Source organism: Sturnira hondurensis, unplaced genomic scaffold (assembly GCF_014824575.4).
Source record: "Sturnira hondurensis isolate 20B ecotype Veracruz unplaced genomic scaffold, ASM1482457v3 Scaffold0007222, whole genome shotgun sequence".
Lineage (NCBI taxonomy): Eukaryota > Metazoa > Chordata > Mammalia > Chiroptera > Phyllostomidae > Sturnira > Sturnira hondurensis.
In genome coordinates this window covers 2,197,213-2,221,050 of record NW_028079853.1, presented here as the reverse complement: position 1 = coordinate 2,221,050, position 23,838 = coordinate 2,197,213, and the positions used below count along the sequence as shown (strand labels likewise).

At 40.6% G+C, this 23,838-nt stretch overlaps 1 protein-coding gene and 1 pseudogene across 5 annotated transcripts in view; one reads left to right on the top strand and one right to left on the bottom strand.

Moving 5' to 3' along the window:
• GOLGB1 (golgin B1) overlaps nt 1–23,838 on the bottom strand; it is a 94,090-nt gene that overhangs the window by 8,548 nt on the left and 61,704 nt on the right. For all 5 annotated transcript variants that reach the window (XM_037051522.1, XM_037051526.1, XM_037051523.1 and 2 more), the window contains 3 exons: nt 20,199–20,377; nt 3,515–3,677; nt 3,179–3,316 (listed from right to left, as the gene is read on the bottom strand). In XM_037051522.1, the coding sequence (XP_036907417.1) occupies nt 3,179–3,316; nt 3,515–3,677; nt 20,199–20,377 (480 nt within the window). The remainder of the gene's footprint in view (nt 1–3,178; nt 3,317–3,514; nt 3,678–20,198; nt 20,378–23,838) is intronic.
• On the top strand, nt 17,634–17,960 carry LOC118990761 (NADH dehydrogenase [ubiquinone] 1 alpha subcomplex subunit 7-like; annotated as a pseudogene).

Here is a 23,838-nt window from a genome sequence, read left to right as displayed (position 1 = left end):
TGGGCAAACCTCCAGATGCCCTGTGGCAGCGCTGTCCCACTCCAAGCCCTTCCCCCACAGCCACAAAGCAGCAAAGTGGATGCCCTGCACCGGCGATTACCTAACACAATTTACAGGTACCCTGAGGCAGGTCACGCTACTAAGACAAAGAGTAAAAGCAGTTCTACCTAATACACAGCAACAAACACAGGGTGGCTACCAAATTGAGGAGACAAAGAAATATGGCCCAAATGAAAAAATAAAGCAAAACTCCAGAAAAAGAACTAAGCGAAACAGAGATAGCCAACCTATCAGATGCAGAGTTCAAAACACTGGTGATCAGGATGCTCAGAAAATTCATTGAGTATGGTTAAAAAAATAAAGGAAAAAATGAAGGTTACACTAAGTGAAATAAAGAAAAATCTACAGGAAACCAACAGAGAAGGGAAGGAAGATGACATTCAAACAGACAATTTGGAACATAAGAAATAAGCATTCAACCAGAACAAAAAAAAAGAAACAGGAATTCTTAAAAAAGAAAAGGCGTAGGAACCTCTGGGACATCTCCAAATATACCAAAATCTGAATCTTAGGGATATCAGAAAAAGAAGAGGAAGGGCAAGAAAGTGGAAACTTATTTGAGTTACCTATAAAGGAGTTCTCATAAGACTATTGGCAGATTTCTCAAAAGGAACTTTGCAAGCAACAAGGGACTGGCAAGAAGTATTCAAGGTGATGGAAAGCAAGGCCTACAACCTAGGTTACTCTATCCAGGCAAAGCTATCATTTAGGAGGGCAGATAAAGTACTTCCCAGACAAGGTAGCTAAAGGAGTTCATCACCACCAAGCCATTATTATAGGAAATGTTAAAGAAATATATTTAAGAAAAAGAAGATCAAAACCATGAACATCAAAAAGGCAACAAATTCACGACTTTCAACAACTGAATGTAAAAAAAAAGAGAGAGAGAGAAAGAAAGAAAAAACAAACTAAGCAAACAACCAGAACAGCAACAGGATCATACATATGGAGATCATTTGGAGGGTTATCAGCTGGGAGTGAGTGGGGAAAGGGGTAGAATGGGGTAATGGTGCAGAGATTAAGAAGTGTAATTGGTAGGAACAAATGGACAGAGGGGAGTTCAGAATAGCATAGAACGTGGAGAAGCCAAATAACTTGCATGTACAACCCATAGACCTGAACGAAGGAGGGAGAATTGCTGGAGGGAAGGGGGGTACCAGGTAAAGGGGGAGCAAAGGGGGAAAAATCAGGACAACTGTAATAGCACACTCAATAAAATATAATAAAAAACAGAAGTAAATAGATCCCAAACGTATTCTGGAAAAATAAAAGAGGACAAAAGGGACTTCTGGGTCTGGTATGTTCTAATTCTTGAGCTGGGTGCTGATTACACAGGTGTCTTCACTTCATGGGAACAGGCCATACTGTTTATGATTTGAATGCTTTCCTGTTTTTTACCTCAGTAAAACATTTACATTAAAATTTTTGCTATCTGCTAAAATGATTTCATTATCTACTAATAGGACTGAATTGCAGTTTAACACACTGTCTTAGAAAGATAAATGCCCAGAGAGTCACAACCTAATGTTCGGGCAAATATAACAGGGTTGAGACGGGATCTAGTTTACGGGAAAAAATGTTACAGAGCTACAAAGGGCAGAACTTTCTGAAAACAACTGACTAGCTGATAGGGGAACTGGGTAGAAGCTTCTCTGGAGCCCTTCTAAAAACTCCCAGATAATTCCCCCAACAAAGAGTCTGCAATTTTACCAATTCACTGGATCAACAAACATTTTTTTAAAATATAAATTTCTATGCCAAAGTTATCATATTTTTTGGACCATGAGATGCACTCCCCCAACCTCCCCCCCGCAAATTTGGGAGGAATAATGGATGTTAATGCTGCTGTTGAGTTCTGTTTAAATTTACACTGGTGAAATATGTTCCTTACGTCATTAAATATTTTACCACAGTTTTTGCTTCAAAATTGTTTCCCCTATTTTCCTCCTCTAAAACCTAGGTGTGTCTTATGGCCCAAAAAATATGGTAATAATGTTATCAGTACCTTATAATTCAGTGTCAAATACATGAATTTAACAACATTTAAAAAGTACCTTTTACATAAGCCAGGCACTGTGCTTTTCCATTCACATTATCACAAGTTATCTCAGACCACCTCCCCCTAACACATTAGGCAAGTTATTTAATACCACTAGGGCTAGTTTTCTCATCTGTAAAACAGCCCACTGCTCTTTATCATTTTTGGATCACAGTAGACCCCTTGATAAACTGATGACTTATTATACCCACCCATGCACACACCATACATACAGTTTTTGGACAGTCACAGCTTTCCTCAAAGCCAATCTTTAGACTCCAGAGTCTAAATGATCTCTTAAATCCCCTCTAGTTGCAACATAAAAACCACCCAGCTGACTTCCTCTGAAGAAGGCAAAACTAAGGAAGGTGCCACAAGAAAATATTTGAATAATCAAAGAGCAATAAGAGTATGATTCATAACAGGGTAGGGTAGGGGAGGACAAAGACATGAGGAGGCACCTAAAAGGATTTTCTTTAATCTTGCCTTTGCCTTTGCTCTAGATGGCAAAGTGGCCCTTCCCTACAGAAAAAGGTCCCATCTGCTCCAGCACCCTTCCCTAGAGTGTCTGGAGTGGCAAGGCTGGGATGTGGGGAAAAGCAAGCTGTCTTCTTTCACTCTTGAACATCAGACACACAATAAGGAGGCCTACAAATGGGCCTCCTGCTGTCTAATCACACAGGAAAAGCCACGCTCCACCTTCCTGAGACTCTTCCCTGCTGCATACTGGTGGAACTGGGAACTGGTTGGAGTTTTGGGGGGTATGACCTCAATATTACTAACAAGTGATACAGATGGGGAGATGATGCTGGGGATGAAGGCTTCCTAAAGGAGTTATCTTTTTCACTCTTACTGAATGAATTTTTCCAATTATTTCTCAAAGACTCTCCAATGGCGAGGAAAAGAAAATGTGACCATGTCTAGCCCTAGGGTGAGCAACTCAGGCTCTGAGAAAGGTAGAACTTCTGTACCCTAGGATATGCTACAGCTGGAGCCTAGGTTTAATCAGCTTCTACTTACCTTCTTGCTTCCAGTCATGGAAACAAGAAACTGAATTCCAGGCTAGCGTTAAAGACTTACCCTGCTGTTCAGTTGCTGAATTCTTAGCTCCTTTTGGTGAATTTCCTTTAGGCTGTCACTGAGCTGGGTCCTAAGAAGTTCTGTCTCATACACTAGGTTTTGTGACCCAGTTAGGGAAGCTGATGTCTCTGGGGATACCTGCCAGGATACAAACACTGATGAAATTTCCCCCTAAGATTGTTCATGCTGAATTCCTTCCCTCCAGAACTCTGTCCACCTCATAGAAAATCATAGTGGCCTGCCTAATAGTGAGAGATGGGCACTTAGCTTGCAGGAAGCTGATACTTCCTGGGTAATGATTATCTCTGAGTAGCAACTGGTACTGAAATTACTCACCTGTCTTTGGTACTGTGCTTTGAGGGTTTCAGTCTGGGAGGAAGATCTAAAGTCCCTCAAAAGATTCTGCAGGTGACTAATCTGCTGATCTTTATCTGTAATAGCCACAAGGTACTGCTCCTTCATTCTTCTTTCATGAATTTCCCAGGAATTCTTTTCCATCCTAGAAAAACATGAAACAACCACAGGCAAAAAAATACTTGTGAAACAAAGATGAATAATTCTATATCCAAAACAGTATTGTAGGCTATAGAGATGTAGTAAATGATGCAATCAGAGCAAAACTTAAAGTAGAATTGGGCAGCATAATGATGGAGCAAAACTAAAACAAGAATTTCAACATCACTAGTAATCAGGGAAATGTAAATCAAAACACAATGAGATATTACCTGAATCAGTCAGAATGGCTTTTATAAAAAATCTTCAAGAAGATCCTTTAACACATATGATACTGGTTTGGTGGTGATGAACTCCTTTAGCTTTTCTAGTCCGGAAAACTCTTTATCTATCCTTCAATTGTTCAATAAATGAAAACTTTCTAGGTAGAATAATCTGGGCTGTAGGTCCTTGCTTTTAATCACTTTGAATATTTCTTGTCCATCCCTCCTGGCCTGCAAAGTTCCTATTGAGAAATAAGCTGATAGTCTAATGGGAGTTCCCTTGTTAGTAACTAACTGCTTCTTAGATTTACTCTCTCCATCTTTAACTCTTTGCATTTTAATTATGATGTATCTTGATGAGAAACTCTTTTGGTTCATCTTGTTTGGGCCTCTTTGCACTTCCTAGACTTGTATGTCTAGTTCCTTCACCAAATTATGGAAGTTTTATGTCATTATTTTTTCAACTGACTCTTAATTTTTTTGCTCTCTCTCTTCTTCTTCTGGCACCCCCAAGATGCAAATATTGATACATTTGAAATTGTCCCAGAGACTCCTTATACTATCCTCATATTTTTAGATTCTTTTTTCTATTTGCTATTCTGATTGGGTATTTTTTGCTTTCTTATATTCCAAATTGGTGATTTCATTCTCAGCTTTATCCACTCTAGTATCGATTCCTTGTAGATTATTCTTCACTTCAATTAGTGTATCCTTCACTGATGACTGGTCCTTTTCTATGCTGTTGAGGTTATGACTAAGATCATTAAGCATCTTTATAACCTGTGTTTTGAACTGTATTATCTAATAGTTTCCTTGCCTCCATTTCATCTTGTTCTTTTTCTGGAGATTTCTCTTGTTCTTTCATTTGGGCCATGTTTTTGTCTCCTCATTTTGGCAGCCTCCTTCTGTTTGTTTCTAGTTATTAGGTAGAGCTGTTATGTCTCCCAGGCTTAGTGGAGTGGCCTGATGTAGTGTCCAGTGGCACAACCTCCCCTACCACCCAAGATGAGTACTTGAAGGGTGTCCCCTGTGTGGACTGTACACCCTCTTCTTGTACTTGAGTTTTGACTGCCACTGGCACATCAGTGGGAGGGGTTTTCCCAGGCTGATGAGAAATAAGGACTGGCTATGACCTCTGACCACCAACCTTCAACCAACATAAAGGATCAGCTGTGCAGGGGGCTCAACCCACAGAGTAGGACTTACTTTGGCAGGGTTCTAGTGCCCACAGAGTAGGACTTCGGCAGGGTTCTAGTGCCCACTGAGTCTACCCCTTGAGTGTGACACTTGTGGAGGTGGTTGGGGGGTGTTCCAATGTGGTCTGAAGCTGTCCACTGGGTGTGCTGGTTCTGGGGCCTCCTCTGAGATACAGGCCAAGGTCAGCCACCACCTGTGTTTTGTCCAGGGCCACCTGGCATAAGCTACAAAGGGATCTGCAGATGGCTGCTACTTGTGTTGGGCTTAGAGGTGCTCAGGTGAGCCTAAGCTGTGAACCAAGGCCTGCTTCTGCTAGTACCAGGTCTGAGACCTCTTAGCAAGAGATATAGGGCACGCTGAGACCAGATGCTGCTTGAGAGAATTTAGAAAATCTGAAGCATGAGCCAAGGCAAGCCATTCATGTGGAAAAGCCGCTGGAAACAGTTGGGGTGGGCCCAAAATTTGGGTGCAGTGCGTATAAGGAATCACCAGAGTCAGGGGAACAGTGATAGCAAGGTTGATGGAGTCTCAGACATGGTACTAGCCTGCTGAGTCTGTGGGGGGAGGGCTCATCAAAGGGACAATGGCCTCTGGCAGCACTTTTTTAAAAAATGATTTTATTTATTTTTAGAGAAGGGAAAGGAGGAAGAAAGAGAGGGAGAGAAACATTAATGTGTGGTTGTCTCTCATATGCCCTGCACTGGGGGCCTAGCCTGCAACCCAGGCATGTGCCCCAGAATGGGAATCAATATGGCTACCCTGTGGTTTGCAGGCTGGTGCTCAATTCACTGAGCCACACCAGCCAGGGCTCTGTCAGCACTTCTGTCTGGGAGAAAGCTGTCCCTCTAGCTCTTGCCTTGATGTCAACAATTCAGTTCATCCTCACATGTCTCCATTGCCCTTTGAGCTGCTGCCCTAATGCTGAAGCTCAGAGGGAGTGAGTCCAAGTAAGTCTGGACACAGGTCCTTGAAGAGGAACTGCCTGTGACTTCAGAGGCCCACCCCTTCCCTCAACTCAAATCCCTGCTGGTTTTTATAGCCAGAAATTATGGGGAATTCCTTTCCTGGTACTGGAACCCTGGGCTGGGGAGCCTGGGATAGGATTAGGTCCCCTTTCTCCTCAGAGGGGGGTCTTTGCAGCCAAGATATCCCCCCGATTTTTATCTGCCATATGAGTGTGGGACTGGCCAGCCCATTCCATGTCTGCTCTCCTAGCAGTCTTGATGTGGTTTCTCCTTTAATTTTGTAATTGTAGGACTTCCATTCAGCTTGATTTCAGGCAGTTTTGAATGATGGGTTGTTCAGTAGGTTACTTGTAACTTTGTCATGATTTTGGGGGGTGAGTACCGTGTTTACCTACACTACCATCGTGACTGGAAGAACTGTATCTTCTTTATTTTAACTTTATATTTTTCAGTTTATTGAAGTGTAATTGGCAAATTATGTTTTCTGATGTGGGCTCATTACTGAAAATATTCAGTTTATATTTAGACACTTAAAATTTGTGCACTGATTTAAATGTATGTCATATGTCAATAAAAAGTTTACTTTAGAAGTGCAAAAAAAATTGAACTGGAAAAACTGGGGAATTTTACAGAAAAGCCGGCATTTGGTCTGATCCCTGAACAATGAGTCAGGTTTCCATGGGAAAAGCATTCCAGGTTCAGGGAACAAACTGAGTGAAAAGCACAAAAGTAAGTATGTACAGTGAATTTTGAAATTGTTGTAGGGGAGTGTACGTAGAGTAGATCGGTAGGAAACAAAGATGAGGTCAGATCACGTAAGGTACTGAATAGCATGCTAAATAAAGCTAACTGTAAGCAATGGGAAGCCACTGTACTTGCTCAGAAAGACAGTACCATCCATCATGTATGTAACATGATGGCTACGAAAATGTATCTGTAGAGTCTGATGGACCCGGTTTGACACACCAGTTCTATCACTCATGAGGCATGAGACCATGTAAAAATTCATCTGTCTGAGCCTTAATGGTAACACAGGAATAAACTACTCCTTAGGATTATTGTGAGAATTAAATGAGACACTACATGTCACAAACTGAACACAGAGTGTGGCACTTCATAATCACTCAATAAACATCAGCTGCTGGTATTTGTATTTATTTATTTATTCCCTGAATTTGACCAAGAAGAAGATTTCTGTTGGACCCCAGCTAATGTTCTTTAGTGCTAGCAAAGACTGCCTCTGTCATACTCTTCAGTTCTACTTTTCTCTACACTACATCTGAAAACACCCAGTAGGATTGTAAGCAAATTTCTATAGTATCTTTTCATTTTCTATAGTACCAATGTCTCTATTTTTTCCAATAATAGAAGGTTTTATTTGAATAGCATCTGATTTATCTTTCTCTTTTTAAATTAGGTGATATTCAGGACTTCCGCCAAGATGGAGGCATAGGTGGAAACACTGTGCCTTCTCCCACAACCAAGTTTGAATACAACAAAGGTTTGGAGAAACAAAGACACAACCAAAGGACAGAAAATTGAATTATACAGAAGTCTGACTACATCTAACCATTCAACGGGGACGGTAAGAGGGGCAGAGCCAGCAGCGAGCAGGGTCGGGAAGGACAGGTCCCCCGACCCAGGTGCGCAGGCAGCCCGGAACCAGTTGGGGTGCAGGGTAGACTGACCTCGGTCGCACATTCGCGCACAGTGAGACAGACCACGCAGGCCCCAGGGGGCAAGGGCTGACGGCGGTGGCACACTCGCTTGCAGTGGGACGAAATGCGTGGGCCCGGTGATGGCAGCAACTGCGGCACCGGTGAGGGCTGTGGCGGCAGGCGGCAGACAGGACGCCATAGTCCCTCTTTGACCCCGTCCCCACATACAGCGTCACAACCCAGCGACTTAGTTGCCCTGCGATACCGGTGAGAGCCATTGTCCCTCTTTGACCCCGCCCCCACATACAACGTCACAACCCAGCGACTTAGTTGCCCTGTTCTAGTGAACACTTTAGGGCTCTGATCCTGCTATGGAACAGGCATGAACAACCCGAAAGATGGCACAAGAAGAACTCAAAGTCCCAGAGCCAATAACTCTAAGCAACCGAGAAATTGCCAGCCTCTCAGAAGCACAATTCAGGACACTATTTATCAGGATGCTCACAGAACTGGTAGATTATAGTCACAAATTAGAGGAACAAAGTCACAAATTAGAGGAACATAGTCACAAATTAGAGGAACATATGAAGGCTAAACTAATTGAAATGAAGGGAGATGCACAGGAAACCAATAGTGATGGAAAGGAAACTGGGACTCAAATCAATGGAATGGACCAGAAGGAAGAACAAAACATCCCACCAGAAAGGAATGAAGAAATGAGAATTCAAAAAAATGAGGAGAGGCTTAGGAACCTCCAGGACATCTTTAAACGTTCCAACATCCGAATTATAGGGGTACCAGAAGGGGGAAAGAAACAGCCACGAGTGGAAAACGTATTTGAACAAATAATAAAGGAGAACTTCCCCAGTCTGGCAAAGGAAATAGACTTCCAGGAAATCCAGGAAGCTCAGAGAGTGCCAAAGAAGTTGGACCCAAGAAGGAACACACCAAGGCACATCATAATTACATTAGCCAAGACCAAAATGAAGGAGAGAATCCTAGAAGCATCAAGGGATAAGGGGACAGTCACCTACAAAGGAGTACCCATCAGACTGTCAGCGGATTTCTCAAAAGAGACCTTACAGGCAAGAAGGGGCTGGAAAGAAGTATTCCAAGTCATGAAATCCAAAGACCTACAGCCAAGATTGCTTTATCCAGCAAAACTTTCATTTAGAATGGAAGGGCAGATAAAGTGCTTCTCAGATAAGGTCAAGTTCAAGGAGTTCATCATCACCAAGCCCTTATTATATGAAATGCTAAAGGGACTTATATAAGAAAAAGGAGATGAAAAATATTAACAGTGAAAGGACAGCAAACACATAGTTATTAACAACCACACCTAAAACAAAAGCAAACCAAGAGGACAGCTAGATCAGGAGTGGAACCATAGAAATGAAGAACACATGGAGGGTTAGAAACAGGGGGGTGGGAGGGGGAGAAGGGGGGAGAAGGCACAGAAAATAGCATAGATGGTAGGTAGAAAATAGATAGGGGGAGGGCGAGAATAGTGGGGGAAATATAATATCCAAAGAACTTGAGACATGTGGTTATAAACTAAGGGGGGGAGAATGGTGGGGGAGGGAGTGTGCGGGTGGAGGGGAATGAAGGCGGGGAATAGAACAACTGTAATGGTATAATCAATAAAATATATTTAAAAAAATAAAATAAATTAGGTGATATTCAATTTGATACATACTTGTTACGAAGTATCCTTCTGGGCTAAAAGGTAACTTGATTATAGTAAAAATTCTTTCAAAAAGGCAGAGCTAAAACTTTAAAATTAAAATAAATTTTTATTATAAAACCACTATATACAAAAAGTACTTTTGCTCTCTGGGAACATAAAGTTTTGTTTTCTGTAAAAAATATGTAAAAGGAATTTTCTAAAAACACTTTCTTTGATATTTGTTTTTGAAAAGTGAGACAGAACAAGAAAGAAGGCATAGAAGAGTAAGAATGCATGAGAAAGATCACAATCTTCTATAAAAAGCTTCAAGCTGCCATTTTTTAAAAAAGGATGGACAAGTGGTTATAGAGTGGAAAGAGACCCCCAGTGGAGAACAGGGATTAAGGCACAAACCTGATTACTTGATACAACTCAGCCAGAAAAAGCGCTATCTATCCCATGCCCACGGGGCATATCTCTCTATGCACCTTAAGTCAGCAAGCACAGAACCAGAGCAGACTGGGCAAAACGGTAACCACAAGCGGAAGAGAAAAGCTATGATATAAATCCAGACTCTTCTGAAAAGCCAACCCCAAGGCCAACAGAATCTTGAACAAGATGCTTCAGCTCTTTCATGATTAAGAAGCTAATTTCTCTCAAGTGTTTCAAAAGCAAAAGATACGAAGTCTTGAAGACACTCAATTAAAGAAGCTAGTCCTGAAGTCAGTGAATACACTCTGTGTTCTCATATTCTTTTTCCTTCCAACTGTGAAGTAAAATGTCTTCCCACCCTTTTCCAAATTTATTCACATTCACTTGATATATAATTTTACTTTTCTTCAAATCTGCCTAAAGTGGAAGGTAAAGAGAGAAAGGCTAAGAGGAAGAAAGAAAATGAGGGGGAAAAGAATCAATAGATGAGAAGTAAGAAATTGTTTTTTCTCCCTCATGTTCTCTTCCCAAAGGATCAACTTCATTAAAAAAAATATCCCTGAGGAATAATACCCTTTGAGGAAATTTAAAGAGGAACAGGTGACTGGAGAAAACAAGTCTTTAACGCTTTGCAGCTCTTCTTCGGCTTACACTGGTAAGTAGACACAATGTTTTTGTAATTCTGGATGATCAGGATATAATACAGGAGGTTTCGAGGTGATGCTCTGATGTGGTCCCCATCATCTTTGGAGGGCCCTAAGTTCAATGGTCGGCACTCACGTGTATCTGAAGAAAGACATATTTGGAGCCTGAGAGCTTTATGATAAACAGATTCTAACAGAATAAAACTGAGGCAGCTATTCCCTAAGAGGATGGGGGAGGCTAAGATTGAAATGGAGCAACTTCTCTCTTCTCTTGAGGTTCAATTTCAGAAAGAAATAGAAGAAATGTGTATTCCCAGACAGCAAAAATTCACAGATTTTATATTCTCTGCAATCATCATCACCTGACTAAAATCAGTATGTTCCTGTACTGAGGAAGCTGCTAACCTTACAGAATGAGTTTGACATCTGTTCATTTACAAGAAAGTCCAGAATAATGTTAAACATAAAAATCTTCACTCCATAAAATTTAGATCAATAAATTCTAAAAACTCTTTCCTCTATAAACTTTGCTTAAGGTTTATTTTGAAATATCATGTCAGGAAAGTGTATGTGTACCTAGGATTTATGAGGGAACATATCTTTTATTTATATGAAGAGCTCTCTCATGGCTGTTACAATGGTAACTATTTACTGTGTCCATCTCTCTCATCCTGGCTGCCCTTTGTGAGCTGTGCAGGAATCTAGACTCCACTTCACAGTCTCCATATTCACTGGTGTGCGGCTGCCCTGCAGCAGCTACTGAGCCAAAGCAGGTGCCGCTTCATCAACAGCTCTCTCCAACACCGGGATTCTCCTTTTAGCACTAAATCTTGAGAGCTTTGAGTTTATTTTAATAAGGTAGCACGCAGCATCTTAAGCTAAATAGTCATAAAGTTTTAACAATGAGGTTACAACAATAGGGCCTGTTTTTATATGCTGTTAATTGCTTATTCTTTACGTTTTCTCTTTGGATCAAACTTGCTTAAATACTGAATTAAAAAGACAGCCAGAATCACAGTTCCTATCTCAACTTTCCCTGCCCTGATAGTGCACTATAGCATGGTTCTTCATCTCTTTCTTTAAAAGAAAAAGGGTTAGGTTTCTGGATCCGGATGAGGTAGTACAGATGCAGTTCTCCTTATTCTTCCCACTGAGAACAGATTCTTTAAAAACCCTAGGAATTATATATAAAAACAAACACAGGAAGACTTTAGAAAGTTGAAGAGAAGGTGGACCAGCTAGGGACCTTCATATTTGAGGGATGACCTGGCAGTAAATTCACTGTTTTTTTGTTTTGTTTTGTTTTGTTTTACATTCCATATAACTGGGGGGTGATGATCCTACAATCCAAAAACACTGAGTGCCTAGAAAAGTCTGCCTTCTCGTCAATGGACCAGGAAGAGGCAGCCTAGTGAGACAGAAATAATGACAGGAACTACTCTGCTCTAAGTGAACACCAGGGAAAACCCATAGTACCTTCCCAATCTCATGAACAGGATCCTAGTGGACAAGCTAGAGTTACATACTCGCCCAGATGTAACCACATGCACCTCGCCCTCCCTGCTGGGCCAAACGTGCAGCCTGGACTGTCACCCCACTCAGTGGCGAAGAGGTGCCTCTCTCTGACCACTCCTACCTCCACTGTGGTGTCAGTGGAGAAAACAAGGGAGACCTGGATATCTATCTCCAAACAGGACAAGGTAATGAAGTGTTCCTCCCTGTCCCTGCAGAGGCAGTATCAAAAGAGGTCAAGAGGAAGTTTGGACTTTGGCACTACCCAGTGGTAACAAGGTGACCCTCCTCAACCCACTCTTCTGTAGTAGTGTCAGTGGAGACTGAGTAGGGGACCTGGACTTTTACTATTGTCCAGTAATAATGAGGTGAGCTTCTCCACACCCCATAATAGAATCAAGAGAGGCCACGTGTGAAGCTTAGACTCCTTCGATAAGGGAGCAGAAATGAGGAAATCCTCTCCACTAACTGCATGGTCAGTGGAGTACAAGTGGGGAGCCAGGACTTCCACCTCTTTCTGGCGACATCAAGGCATCTCTCTTCTCTCTCTAGGTCAGGGGTGTCAAACTCATTTTCACTGGGGCCACATCAGCCTCATGATTGACTTCAAAGGGCCAAATGTAATTTCAACTCCTTAGCAGTTAAGGAGTAGGTGCATTTATACAGTCCTAAAATTACTTCGGCCCTTTAATGGCATAATGGACAGCTACATGCGAAAAAATGAAATTTGTGCACCAACTTTCGCCATACACCAATATAAATTCAAAGTGGATAAAAGACTTAAATATAAGCCTTTTAAAGTCCTAGAGGAGAACGTAGGCAAAAAAATATCAGATATTTCATGCAGCAATATTTTCACTGATGTGCCCCCTAGAGCAAGGGACATAAAGGAAAGAATAAACAAATGGGATTTCACCAAAATAAAAACTTTCTGCAAGGCTAAAGAAACTAGCATTAAAATTGGAGGAGAACCAACAGTATGGGAAAACATATATGCGAATGATACCTTGGACAAGGGTTTGATCTCCAAAATATATGAAGAACTCATATGACTCCACCCTGAGAAAAAGCAACTCAATTTAAAAAAGGGCAAAGGACTTGAACAGACACTTCAACAAGGAGGACATACAGAAGGTCCAGAGACACATAAGAAGATTCTCAGTATTGCTAGCCATCAGTGAGATGCAAATTAAAACCACAATGAGATACCACTTCACACCAGTCAGAATGGCCATCTTACACAAATCAACAAATAAGTGTTGGAGAGGATGTGGAGAAAAGAGTACCCTAGTGCACTGTTGGTGGGACTACAGACTGGTACAACCACTATGGAAAACAGTATGGAATTTCCTCAGAAAACTAAAAATGGAACTGCCTTTTGACTTGGCAATTCCACCACTGTGATTATATCCTAAGAACCCAGAAACACCAATCCACAAGAACCTATACACTAATGTACACAGCAGCACAATTTACAATAGCCAAGTGCTGAAAGCAACTTAGGTGACCATCAGTAAATGAATGGATCAAAAACAATGGTATATTTACACAATGGAATTCTATGCAGCAGAAAGAAACAAGGAGCTCCTACCCTTTGCTACAGCTTGGATGGAACTGGAGAGCATTATAATAAGTGAAATAAGCCAGGGGGTGACAGACAAATATCATATGATCTCACGTTTAACAGGAACCTAAACAACAAAATGAACAAGCAAGCAAAATATAACCAAACACATTGAAATTGAGAACAGGCTGACAGTGACCAGAGGGTTGAGAGGAGGGAATAATGGGGGAAAAGGGTGAAGGGTTTACAGGAACAATTATAAAGGTCACATGGGCAATAACAAGGGGGGAAGGAAATAGGGGAAGGAGGTGGGGAGGGCTGGGGTGGTGAGGAGGGCTGGGGGAAAAAGGCAGAAAACTGTACTTGAACAACAATAAAAATGCATTAAAAAAAAAACCCTTGCGTCTACAATATGTAAAGATCTCTCAAAACTATACTGTAAAAAATTAACTACCTAAATGTAAAAATGGACAAAACACATTAATAAGCACTACATTAAAAAGGACAAATAACTGTCAAATAAGCACATAAAAAGATGTGCAACATTAGTCATTTTACAAACTAAAATCACATTCCATACCTATCAATAGCAAATGCTGACAAGAATATAGCATTTGATACTGAAGCTGCATCATCACTCCTATACTGCTGGTAGGAATATAAAATGGTACAGTCATTCTGAAATATAGTTTTGCAGCTTTTAAAAACACTAAACATGATCGCAGGCCTGCAAACCAAAGGATCACTGTTCAATTCCCAGTCAGGGCACATACATGCCTGGGTTGCAGGCCAGTTCCCAGCAGGGGATGCATGAGATGCAACCATACATTGATATTTCTCTCCCTTTCTCCTCCCCATCCCCTCTAAAGATAAGTAAAAATTTTAAAAAAACACTAAACATTACACTTACCAAACTAGCATTGTTTTAAAGTTTAATCTTTTAAAAAAATATATATTTTATTGATTATGCCATTATAGTTGTTCTATTCCCCCCCTTCAGTCTCCTCCACCCTGCATACCCCCCTTCCTCACCATTCCCCCCTTTAGTTTATGACTATGTGTCTCAAGTTCTTTATTTATTTATTTTTTGTCTAATTTCAAATATTTGAAGTTTTTTTCTTTTTTAAAAATTATTTTTTAAGTACAGTTTTCTGTCCACTACTCCCATTCCATCCCCCCCATGCTCTCCGCCTCCCTCCCATTTCCACCCTTCGAGTTCTTTAGATTCTATATTTCCCCTACTATTCTTGCCCTCCCCCTATCTATTTTCTACCTACCATCTACACTACTTATTCTCTGTACCTTCTCCCCTCTTCTCCTCCTCCCACTCCCCTGTTGCTAACCCTCTATGTGATCTTCATTTCTATGGTTCTGCTCCTGATCTAGGTGTCCTCTTGGTTTGCTTTTGTTTTAGGTGTGGTTGTTAATAACTGTGAGTTTGCTGTCCTTTCACTGTTCATATTTTTCATCTTCTTTTTCTTAGATAAGTCCCTTTAGCATTTCATATAATAAGGGCTTGGTGATGATGAACTCCTTCAATTTGATCTTATCTGAGAAGCACTTTATCTGTCCTTCCATTCTTAATGAAAGCTTTGCTGGATAGAGCAATCTTGGTTGTAGGTCTTTGGATTTCATGACTTGGAATCCTTCTTTCCAGCCCCTTCATGCCTGCATGGTCTCTTTTGAGAAATCAGCTGACAGTCTGATGGGAACTCCTTTGTAGGTGACTGTCCCCTTATCTCTTGCTGCTTCTAGGGTTCTCTCCTTCATTTTTTTAAAGATTTTATTTATTTATCTTTAGAGGGGAAGGGAAGGAGAGAAGGAGAGAAATAACAATGTATGGTTGCCTCTCATGCGTTCACTGCCGGGAACTGGGAACCGGGAACTGGTCTTCAACCCAGGCATGTGCCCTAACTGGGAATCGAACTGCAATCGTGTGGTTTGCAGACCCGCGCTCAATCCACTGAGCTACACCTGGGTAATGTAATTATGATGTGCCTTGGTGTGTTCCTTCTTGGCCTCTCATTTTTTTGAATTCTTCTTTCTTCATATTTTTCTGTTTGGTCATTTTTTTCTTCCTTCTGGTCCACTCCCTTGATTTGAGTCCCAGTTTCCTTTCCATTACTATTGGTTTCCTGTGCATTTCCCTTCATTTCAACTAGTTCAGCCTTCATTTGTTCCTCTAATTTGTGACTAAAATTGACCAGTTCTGTGAGCATCCTGATCACCAGTGTTTTGAACTGTGCATCTGATAGGTTGGCTATTTCTTGGTTGCTTAGAGTTATTGGCTCTGGGGCTTTGAGTTCTTGAGCCATGTTTTGGTCTCTTCATGCCTGTTAAATATGAGGGGCAGAGCCCTAGGTGTTCACCAGGGCGGGGCAACTCAGTCGCTGGGTTGTGATGCTGTATGTGGGGGCGGGGTCAAAGAGGGGCAATGGCAGTCCCGACTGCTGCTTTCCACCACTGCGGTCTGTGTGGTCTGTCTCACTGCTCGCTCCTTTGCTGATTTATCTGCTCACAAATGTGTGAGCACGGTCAGCCTGCCGCCTTGCGCCCTCACTGGGTCCGCCCGTTGCTACCTCACACCTGGGATCCGCCCACAGCTGCGTGCGAGCCTGGGTTGGGGGATCTTTCTTGCCCGACCCAGCTCCGCTACTGACTCCTCCCCTCTTACCAGTCTGGCTGAATGGTTCATTGTTGTCAGACTTACATACGGTTCAATTTTCTGTGTTTTGGCTGCGTTTTTGTTTACTAAACCTTTGTTGTCTTTAAACTTGGTTGTGGGAGAAGGCACAGTGTTTCCACGTATGCCTCCATCTTGGCAGAAGTCCTAAAGTTTATTCTTTATTTTACTTTTTCACATCACCTTTTAGTCCCCTTATATCCCCTACCCCCAGTAACCACCATACTGTTACCCCCACTAGCTGTCATCTTCTCTCTATCCATAGATGATTCTGTATCTGTTTTGCTTGTTAGTTCAGTTTGTTCATTAGGTTCTACATATGAGTGAAGTCATATGGTATTTGTCTTTCTCTGGTTTATTTCTCTTAGCATTAGTTTTCTCCAGGTCCATCCAAATTGTTGAAAAGGGTAAAGTTTTCTTCTTTTTTTTACAGCTGAGTAGAATTCCATTGTGTAAATGTACCACAGTTGTTTTATCCACTCACCTATTGATGGATACTTGAGCTGCTTCCATGTCTTGATGACTAAATAATGCTGCAATGAACGTAGAGGTACTTATATTCTTTCAAATTAGTGTTTTATTTTCTTTTGGATATATTCCCAGAATTGGGATCTCTGGATCAAAAGGCAGATCCTTTCTAATTTTTTGAGGTATCTCCACACTGCATTCCACAGTGGCTGCACCAGTCTGCATTCCCACCAATAGTGCAGAAGAGTTCCCCTTTCTCCACATCTTTGCCAGCACTTGTTTGGTGATTTATTGATGAGAGACATTCTGACAGTTGTTAGATGGTAATTCATTGTGGTTTTAATTTGCCTTTCTCTGATGATGAGTGATGTTGAGCATCTTTTCATGTCTATTGGCCATCTGTGTGTCCTCTTTGGATAAGTGTCTACTCATGTCCTTTACCTGTTTCTTAAAACAAGACTTCATTCCAATTTATTTTTCCTTCCCAATTTACTTTTGTAAGGACAGTAGGGAGGAAGAAAGGGAGAGAAACACTGATGCGTGAGGGAAAACATCTACTGGTTGCCTCCTGCACACACCCAACTGAAGACCTGGTCCACAACTCAGGCATGTGCCCTGACCGGGAATCAAAGTAGTGACCTTTCAGTTCATAGGTTGACGCTCAATCCACTGTGCCATAATAGCCAGGGCTTCCCAGTTTTTAACTGGGTTGGTTTTTGGTGTTGAGTTTTGGAAGTTCTTTATAAATTTTGGATATTAACCCCATATCAGATGTATCAGGCAAATATGTTCACCCATTCCGTGAGTTGTCTTTTTATTTTGTTGCCCTTTTCCTCTGCAGTGCAAAAACTTTTTAGTTTGATGCAGTCCCATTTATTTATTTTTTTCTTTTGCTTCCATTGCCTGGGAAAAGATATCCAATAAAAAATTCTACAAGTAGGAGATGGAAGATGGTGTCCACTACCTGGTTCATTCAGAGGTTACAGAACTGGGCCTGCAGGCAAAGCTGCAGCTGCATTACCAGGAGATGGCCAAGCAAACTCAGCCTCCTCCCAAACTCCCTGTGGGCCAAAGCCACAAGCCCTCCTCCAGCAACTACTACTGCACTTGCGACAGCCACTAGGAAGCCACGCTGCCCTCGGTCCTCACGTCCTCACAGAAGGCACTGGTGTAGGCGAGCCAGCAGAGAGCTCAGCTGTGGCAGACACTGAGAAGGCCTGACACCAGCTCCTCCCACACAGAGGTGGGAGCTGTCCCAAGAACAGCCTTATCTGTGACTCTGTTCTGGGCCACTTGAGGGCTTCCTCTCCTTGTCTTCCCTCCCAGGAGAATGTGACCTAACTTATGACAAATACATTGTGCTCTCCCGTAAAAAGACAAAATCCTATGAGCAATATCTGAGATATTGCTACCTATGTTTTCTTCTAGGATTTTTATGGTTTCAGACCCATTTTGAATTTATTCCTGTGTGTGATGTAAGAAGATGGTCTAGTTTCATTTTTCTGCACATACCTGTCCAATTTTACTGATACTATGTGTTGAATAAATTATCTCTAGCCCACTATATGTGCTTGCTTTCTCTGTCAAATATTAATTGACTATAAAGGTGTGGGTTTATTTCTGGGCTCTCTATTCTGTTCCATTGATTTTAGTGTCTTCTTATGCCAGTGCCATGCTGTTTGATTACTATGGCTTATACTATATTTTGATATTAGGTAGTGTGATTCCTCCAACTTTGTTCTTCTTTCTCAAGATCGCTATTGCTATGCACGGACTTTTGTGGTTCTGTATAAATTTTTGAAATATTTGTTCTAGTTCTGTGAAATACTGCATTGGTATCTCAATAGGAATTGCACTGAATCTATAGATTGCTTTGGGTAGTATGGACATTTTAACGTTAATTATTCCTATCTATGAACATGGTATGTGCTTCCATTTATTTGTATCTTCTTCAATTTCTTTCTTTAGTGTCTTGTAATTTTCTGTGTACAGGTCTTTTACATCTTTGGTTAGGTTTGTTCCTAGCTATTTTATTCTTTTTGAAGCAATTGTGAATGGGACTGTTTTCTTAGTTTCCCTTTCTGTTAGTTTGTTTTTGGCATATAAAAATGCAACTGATTTCTGGATATTAACTTTGTATCCTGCTTTTGCTGAATTAATTTATCAGTTGTAGTAGTTTCTTGGTGGAATCTTTGGGGTTCTCTAAGTACAGTTTCATGTCATCTGCAACTAAAGACAGTTTTACTCATTCCTTTCCACTTGGGTGCCTTTTATTTCTTCTTCTTGCCTGAATATTGTGACTAGAATTTCCAGTCCTATGTTGAGTAAGAGAGGTGAGAGCAGACATTCCTGGTTTGTTCCTGACCTTAAGGGGAATGCTTGTAGATTTTGCCTGTTGAGTAAGATGCTGGCAGTGGGTCTGTCATATGTGGCCATTCACTGATTTGTGAATGTTGTACCAACTTTGCATCTCCGGAATAAATCCCACTTGATCATGGTGTGTGATCTTTTTGATGGTTTGCTATATTGGGTTGCTAAAATTTTGTTAATAATTTTAGCATCTATGTCCATCGGGGATATTGGCCTATAATTTTCTTTCTTTGTAGTGTCTTTATCTGTTTCTGGAATTAGGATAATGCTGGCCTTGTAAAATGAGTTTGGGAGCCTTCTCTCCTCCTGAATTTTATGAAATAGTTTGAGAAGAAGAGATGTTAGTTCTTCTTGGAATGTTTGGTAAAATTAATCTGTGAAGGCATCTGATCCAGGGCTTTTGTTTGTTGAAAGTTTTTTTTTGATTACTGTATAGCTAATAGCTATATAGTACTGTTTTTAATAGCTAAAAATTAGAAAATACACTCACATCCTTGAACAGGTAAATGGTGAAAAGCAATACTTTCACAACATGAAACAACTGTCAAAGAAAACAAACTACTGCGATAGATGACAAAGTTGATGGATCTTAAGGGCATTATGATGCATGAAAAAAGCTAATTTCAAAAGGTTACATACATACTTTATGATTCCACTTATAAAATATTCCCAGAATAATAAAATTATAGAGATAGAGAACAGATGAATGATTGCCAGAGATTAGGGATGAGAGGGTGGAGAGAAGGAAGGGGGAAAGGTGTGACTACAAACTAGTGGCATGAGAGACATCTTTGTGTTGATAAAACAGGTGTGTATCTGGGTTGTGGCGGTAGTTACCTGAATCTGCACATATGGTAAAGTTGCAGAAAACCACACACACACGTAATCGAATAAATGTAAAATCAGTAAAATACAAATATGGTGTTTGAATCATACCAATGTCAATTTCCTGGCTTTGATATTATATTAGAGTTAAGTACCTTATATTAGAGTAAGACGTGATCATTAGAGGGAACCAGTGGTAGGTATATGAGAACTCTCTGTACCATTTTTGTAACAACATATATAATTATTTCATTAAAAACGTTAAAAAGAAAAAAAAAGAAAACTAAAAGAAAAGGGACAAAAAGCACAGATTTTCATACCTGAGCTGATGCAGCTCATGCTGCCAGGAGAGGTTCTCCTGTCTGAGCTCTTCTTGCATAATCTGAAATGTTTTTGTCTTGTCTTGATACTCCTGAAGTTGAGCCTTCAGTGGACGCAAGTCAGTGATTTCCTGGTTTATCTGTAAGTACTGCTGCTGCAGATTCTTCAATTCCTTGAGCTTTAACCAAAGGGAAAGTAAAAGGGTGATTCACTACATCTCATTCACCTAGCTATAAGTCATCAGCACCTCCCTACTAAGTCAGTCAGACATCACCACAGACTACATACGAGCACCTGGACATATCACTGGGACATGAATCTCTAAAATGCAAAATACATGCAGCCAGGCAGGTGGGAATCATCCCATGGAACTGCCATCAAGGCTGCAGTGCCTGACCATTCCTGCAACTTCTACTTCCCAAGGTCCTAAAATTGACTCTCAGGCTATAACTCAGACATGGGATAGACGTAAGGGACCAATAGCTTCTTTGTGAGTGGTAAATGCCTAGAACAAAACGTGTGAACACAGACTGGTTTTCTATTTAGCCATGTGACCTGGTTAAGCTTCTAAACTTTCTTACATAGAAGTCAACCTTTACTCTAGCTTAGCTCATGATTATGATATGAAGAAGGCAGTGATGCCCAGGCCCAGTGATTAAGAGCACTTTGGCTTTGGAATCAGTTACCCTGACCACACAGATTGTGTGACTCTATGCATGTTCCTCACACCCTTTAAGGATTAAATTCCCTCACCTATAAAATGAAGATAATTAGAGTACTTCTCATAATGTTATGAGAAAAAAAAGAATTAATGTGTTACACACATAAAGTTAATAATGACGGTGATGATACAATGATGATGCACTTGACTTTAATTAGCGAAAATGTCTAGCTGCATTTCAGGTATATCTCCAAACTCTTTACCCCCAGTACTCATTAAAAGCTTGGTAGTAAGAATAAAATGGCAGGACATCTGGCAAAGAGGAGGCCATGAACACATATCTGTTTCATCCATTCCGGAGATATCACTAGTTACAATAAAGGCATTATTTTTTTAAAGCATAAAACACAAGAACAGAAAGAACAAGAGAGGGGTCAGCAGCAACAAAATTAATTTTGCAAGCTGAAGAGCAGATGCATAAGTGGTAAATGACTTAACACATCTGGGAAAGCCAAACATTAGGCTGGCAGTAGGGAAAGCCAATGACCAATAGAACTTACTCTGCACAATCTTCAAAAGGCTCGGGAATTAACAGCACCAGGTACCTCTGGAAAAGATGGTGATGGGGATGGGGAGGAGGTGGCTGAAATTAGGAGGATCAGACGAAAGCTGCTAAAGAAACAATTGTATCCCTAGGTGCCCTCCTCAGCTCCGCACTTTTTGTTACCTTAACAAACAACTAAATTTTATTCTCTGGAGAAGGTAAAAGAAGTATTTCTGGACTATGGAAAACCAGGCACAGCTAAACAGCAGTAAGGGTACTGCTCTAAAACAAGGGTAATCACATGAACGTATTCTTTCCGAATGCTTTTAAGTCTTTCCCCTACTCAGCTTGCAGAGTGTTGGCATACATGCCTTTACCTTCTACCACACAGGCATTGAGAAGTTTTCTCCAGAAAATGTGACTGGCCCAAGAGGAACTAAAGATACCACCATAGGGACTGACCACAAAAAGCTCAGCACAATCACCTCACAATCAAACTTAGAGTCGTTCATTACCATCCATAAGTTTTTGACATCCTACACATAAACATAAGGATTAACTCTCACCTGAAGAATGGCTAATATTAAGACAGAGAGGAAAAGAAATTAGAAGAGTAGTTGAAGGAGATCATAGGGAGCAAATGTAATATACTCTAATATTTAAGAGAGATTATGGGAAATTAGATTCATTACAGTGGAAATAAAAATTATAAAGAAAAGCTCAATATGAGAAAGCTTCAAAGAATAAAACTATTAGCACTACTCTTGGAGAGGTATGAACATATGTCCAGAGACATGGGGAAAAAAGAAATCCTTAGAAATGAGAAACATGATGGGAAAAATGAAACTTCTCCAGAGGGTTCCAAAAATGATGGTGAGAATATCTCCCCAAATATAGCAAAAATAGAAAAGGTAAGAAAATTACAGAGTTAATCCATAAGGTCCTTCATCTAAATAATAGGATTTTCAGGGGGGGAAAAAAAAGACAACCAGAAAAAGGACAGGGTAGGAGTGGTAAGACATAAATCAAAAGATTTCCCTAATTTAATTAGTATAAATTCTTAGATTCAAAGGACTACACAGAATGATGAATGAAAACAAACTGAAACCAAAGTACATTATCATAATATTTCAGAAAGCAGACTAGAAGATTCTATATATTTCCAAAGAAATGAGAAATGAGAAATATGTGTGTGATTACAGAAAGAGAGGAAGAGAGAAACAGCTCACATACGAAGGATCAGGAATCAATAGCTTTCTACCTCTGAACCACATGTAAGCTAAAAGGCAATGACCAATGTCTTCACAATTTTGAAGGGAAATTATTTTCAGTTTAGAATTCTGTACCCAGCCAAACTATCAATCACATTTGAGAGATCAAAAGACATTTTCTTTTTCTTTTTTTTTAATGGACTTTTTTTTTCAAGATTTTACTTATTTATTTATCTTTAGATGGGAAGGAGAGAGGGAGAGAAACATCAGTGTATGGTTGCCTTTTGTGCGTCCCCTGCCGGTAGTTAGCCTGCAAGGAACCGGCCTGTAACCCAGGCATGTGCCCTTACTGGGAATCGAATCGTGATCGTCTGGTTCACAGGCCTGCACTCAATCCACAGAGCTATGCCAGCCAGGGCCAAAAGACGTTTTCAATAAATTTACCTTGCACTTATCTTTTCTTAGGGAGCCATTGAATGATTTGTCCCATTAAAATGACAGCACAAACCAAGACGAGAGAGACATGGAATACAAGAAACAGATCTAATAAAGGAGAAAGGTGAAAGGAGATATTCTAGGAAGAAAACCGTCCTAGGAGTACAGGGCAAGAGATTCATACAGGATCAAGTTGGAGACTATAGGAGAATTTTGTTCATAAAGATGGCATTAACAGGAATAAAAATCTTGAGAGGAAATGTGAATAAATGGTATTAAGTCACAGTTTAACACTGATAAATACAGAAAAAAATCTAAGTAACAACAAAACAGTTATTGACCCTAGGAAATACAAAGATGTTGAGAATAAGTAACACATCTCAGCTCTAATACCACTTATATTCATAAAAATGTAAACACTGAATGCTGATTTAACCAAACTTAAATTACATCAGCCGTGGCTAGTGTGGCTCAGTGGACTGAGCACTGGCCTGCGAACCAAAGGGTCGCCAGTTCAATTTCCAGTCAGGGCAAACGTCTGGGTTATGAGCCAGGTCCTCAGTGGGAGCGTGTGAGAGGCAACCACACACTGACGTTTCTCTCCCTCTCTTTCTCTCTTCCTTCCCCTGGGTCTAAAAACAAATAGTAAAATCTTAAAAAAAAAAAAAAAGAATGGTTTAAAAAGAATTAAATTACATGAGGAGAATAGGGAAGGAGTTATGTATGGAAAGTGTGTGTATGTACTGTGGAAGCGGGGTGAGTATAAACCCTGTTCACATAAAAAAAAG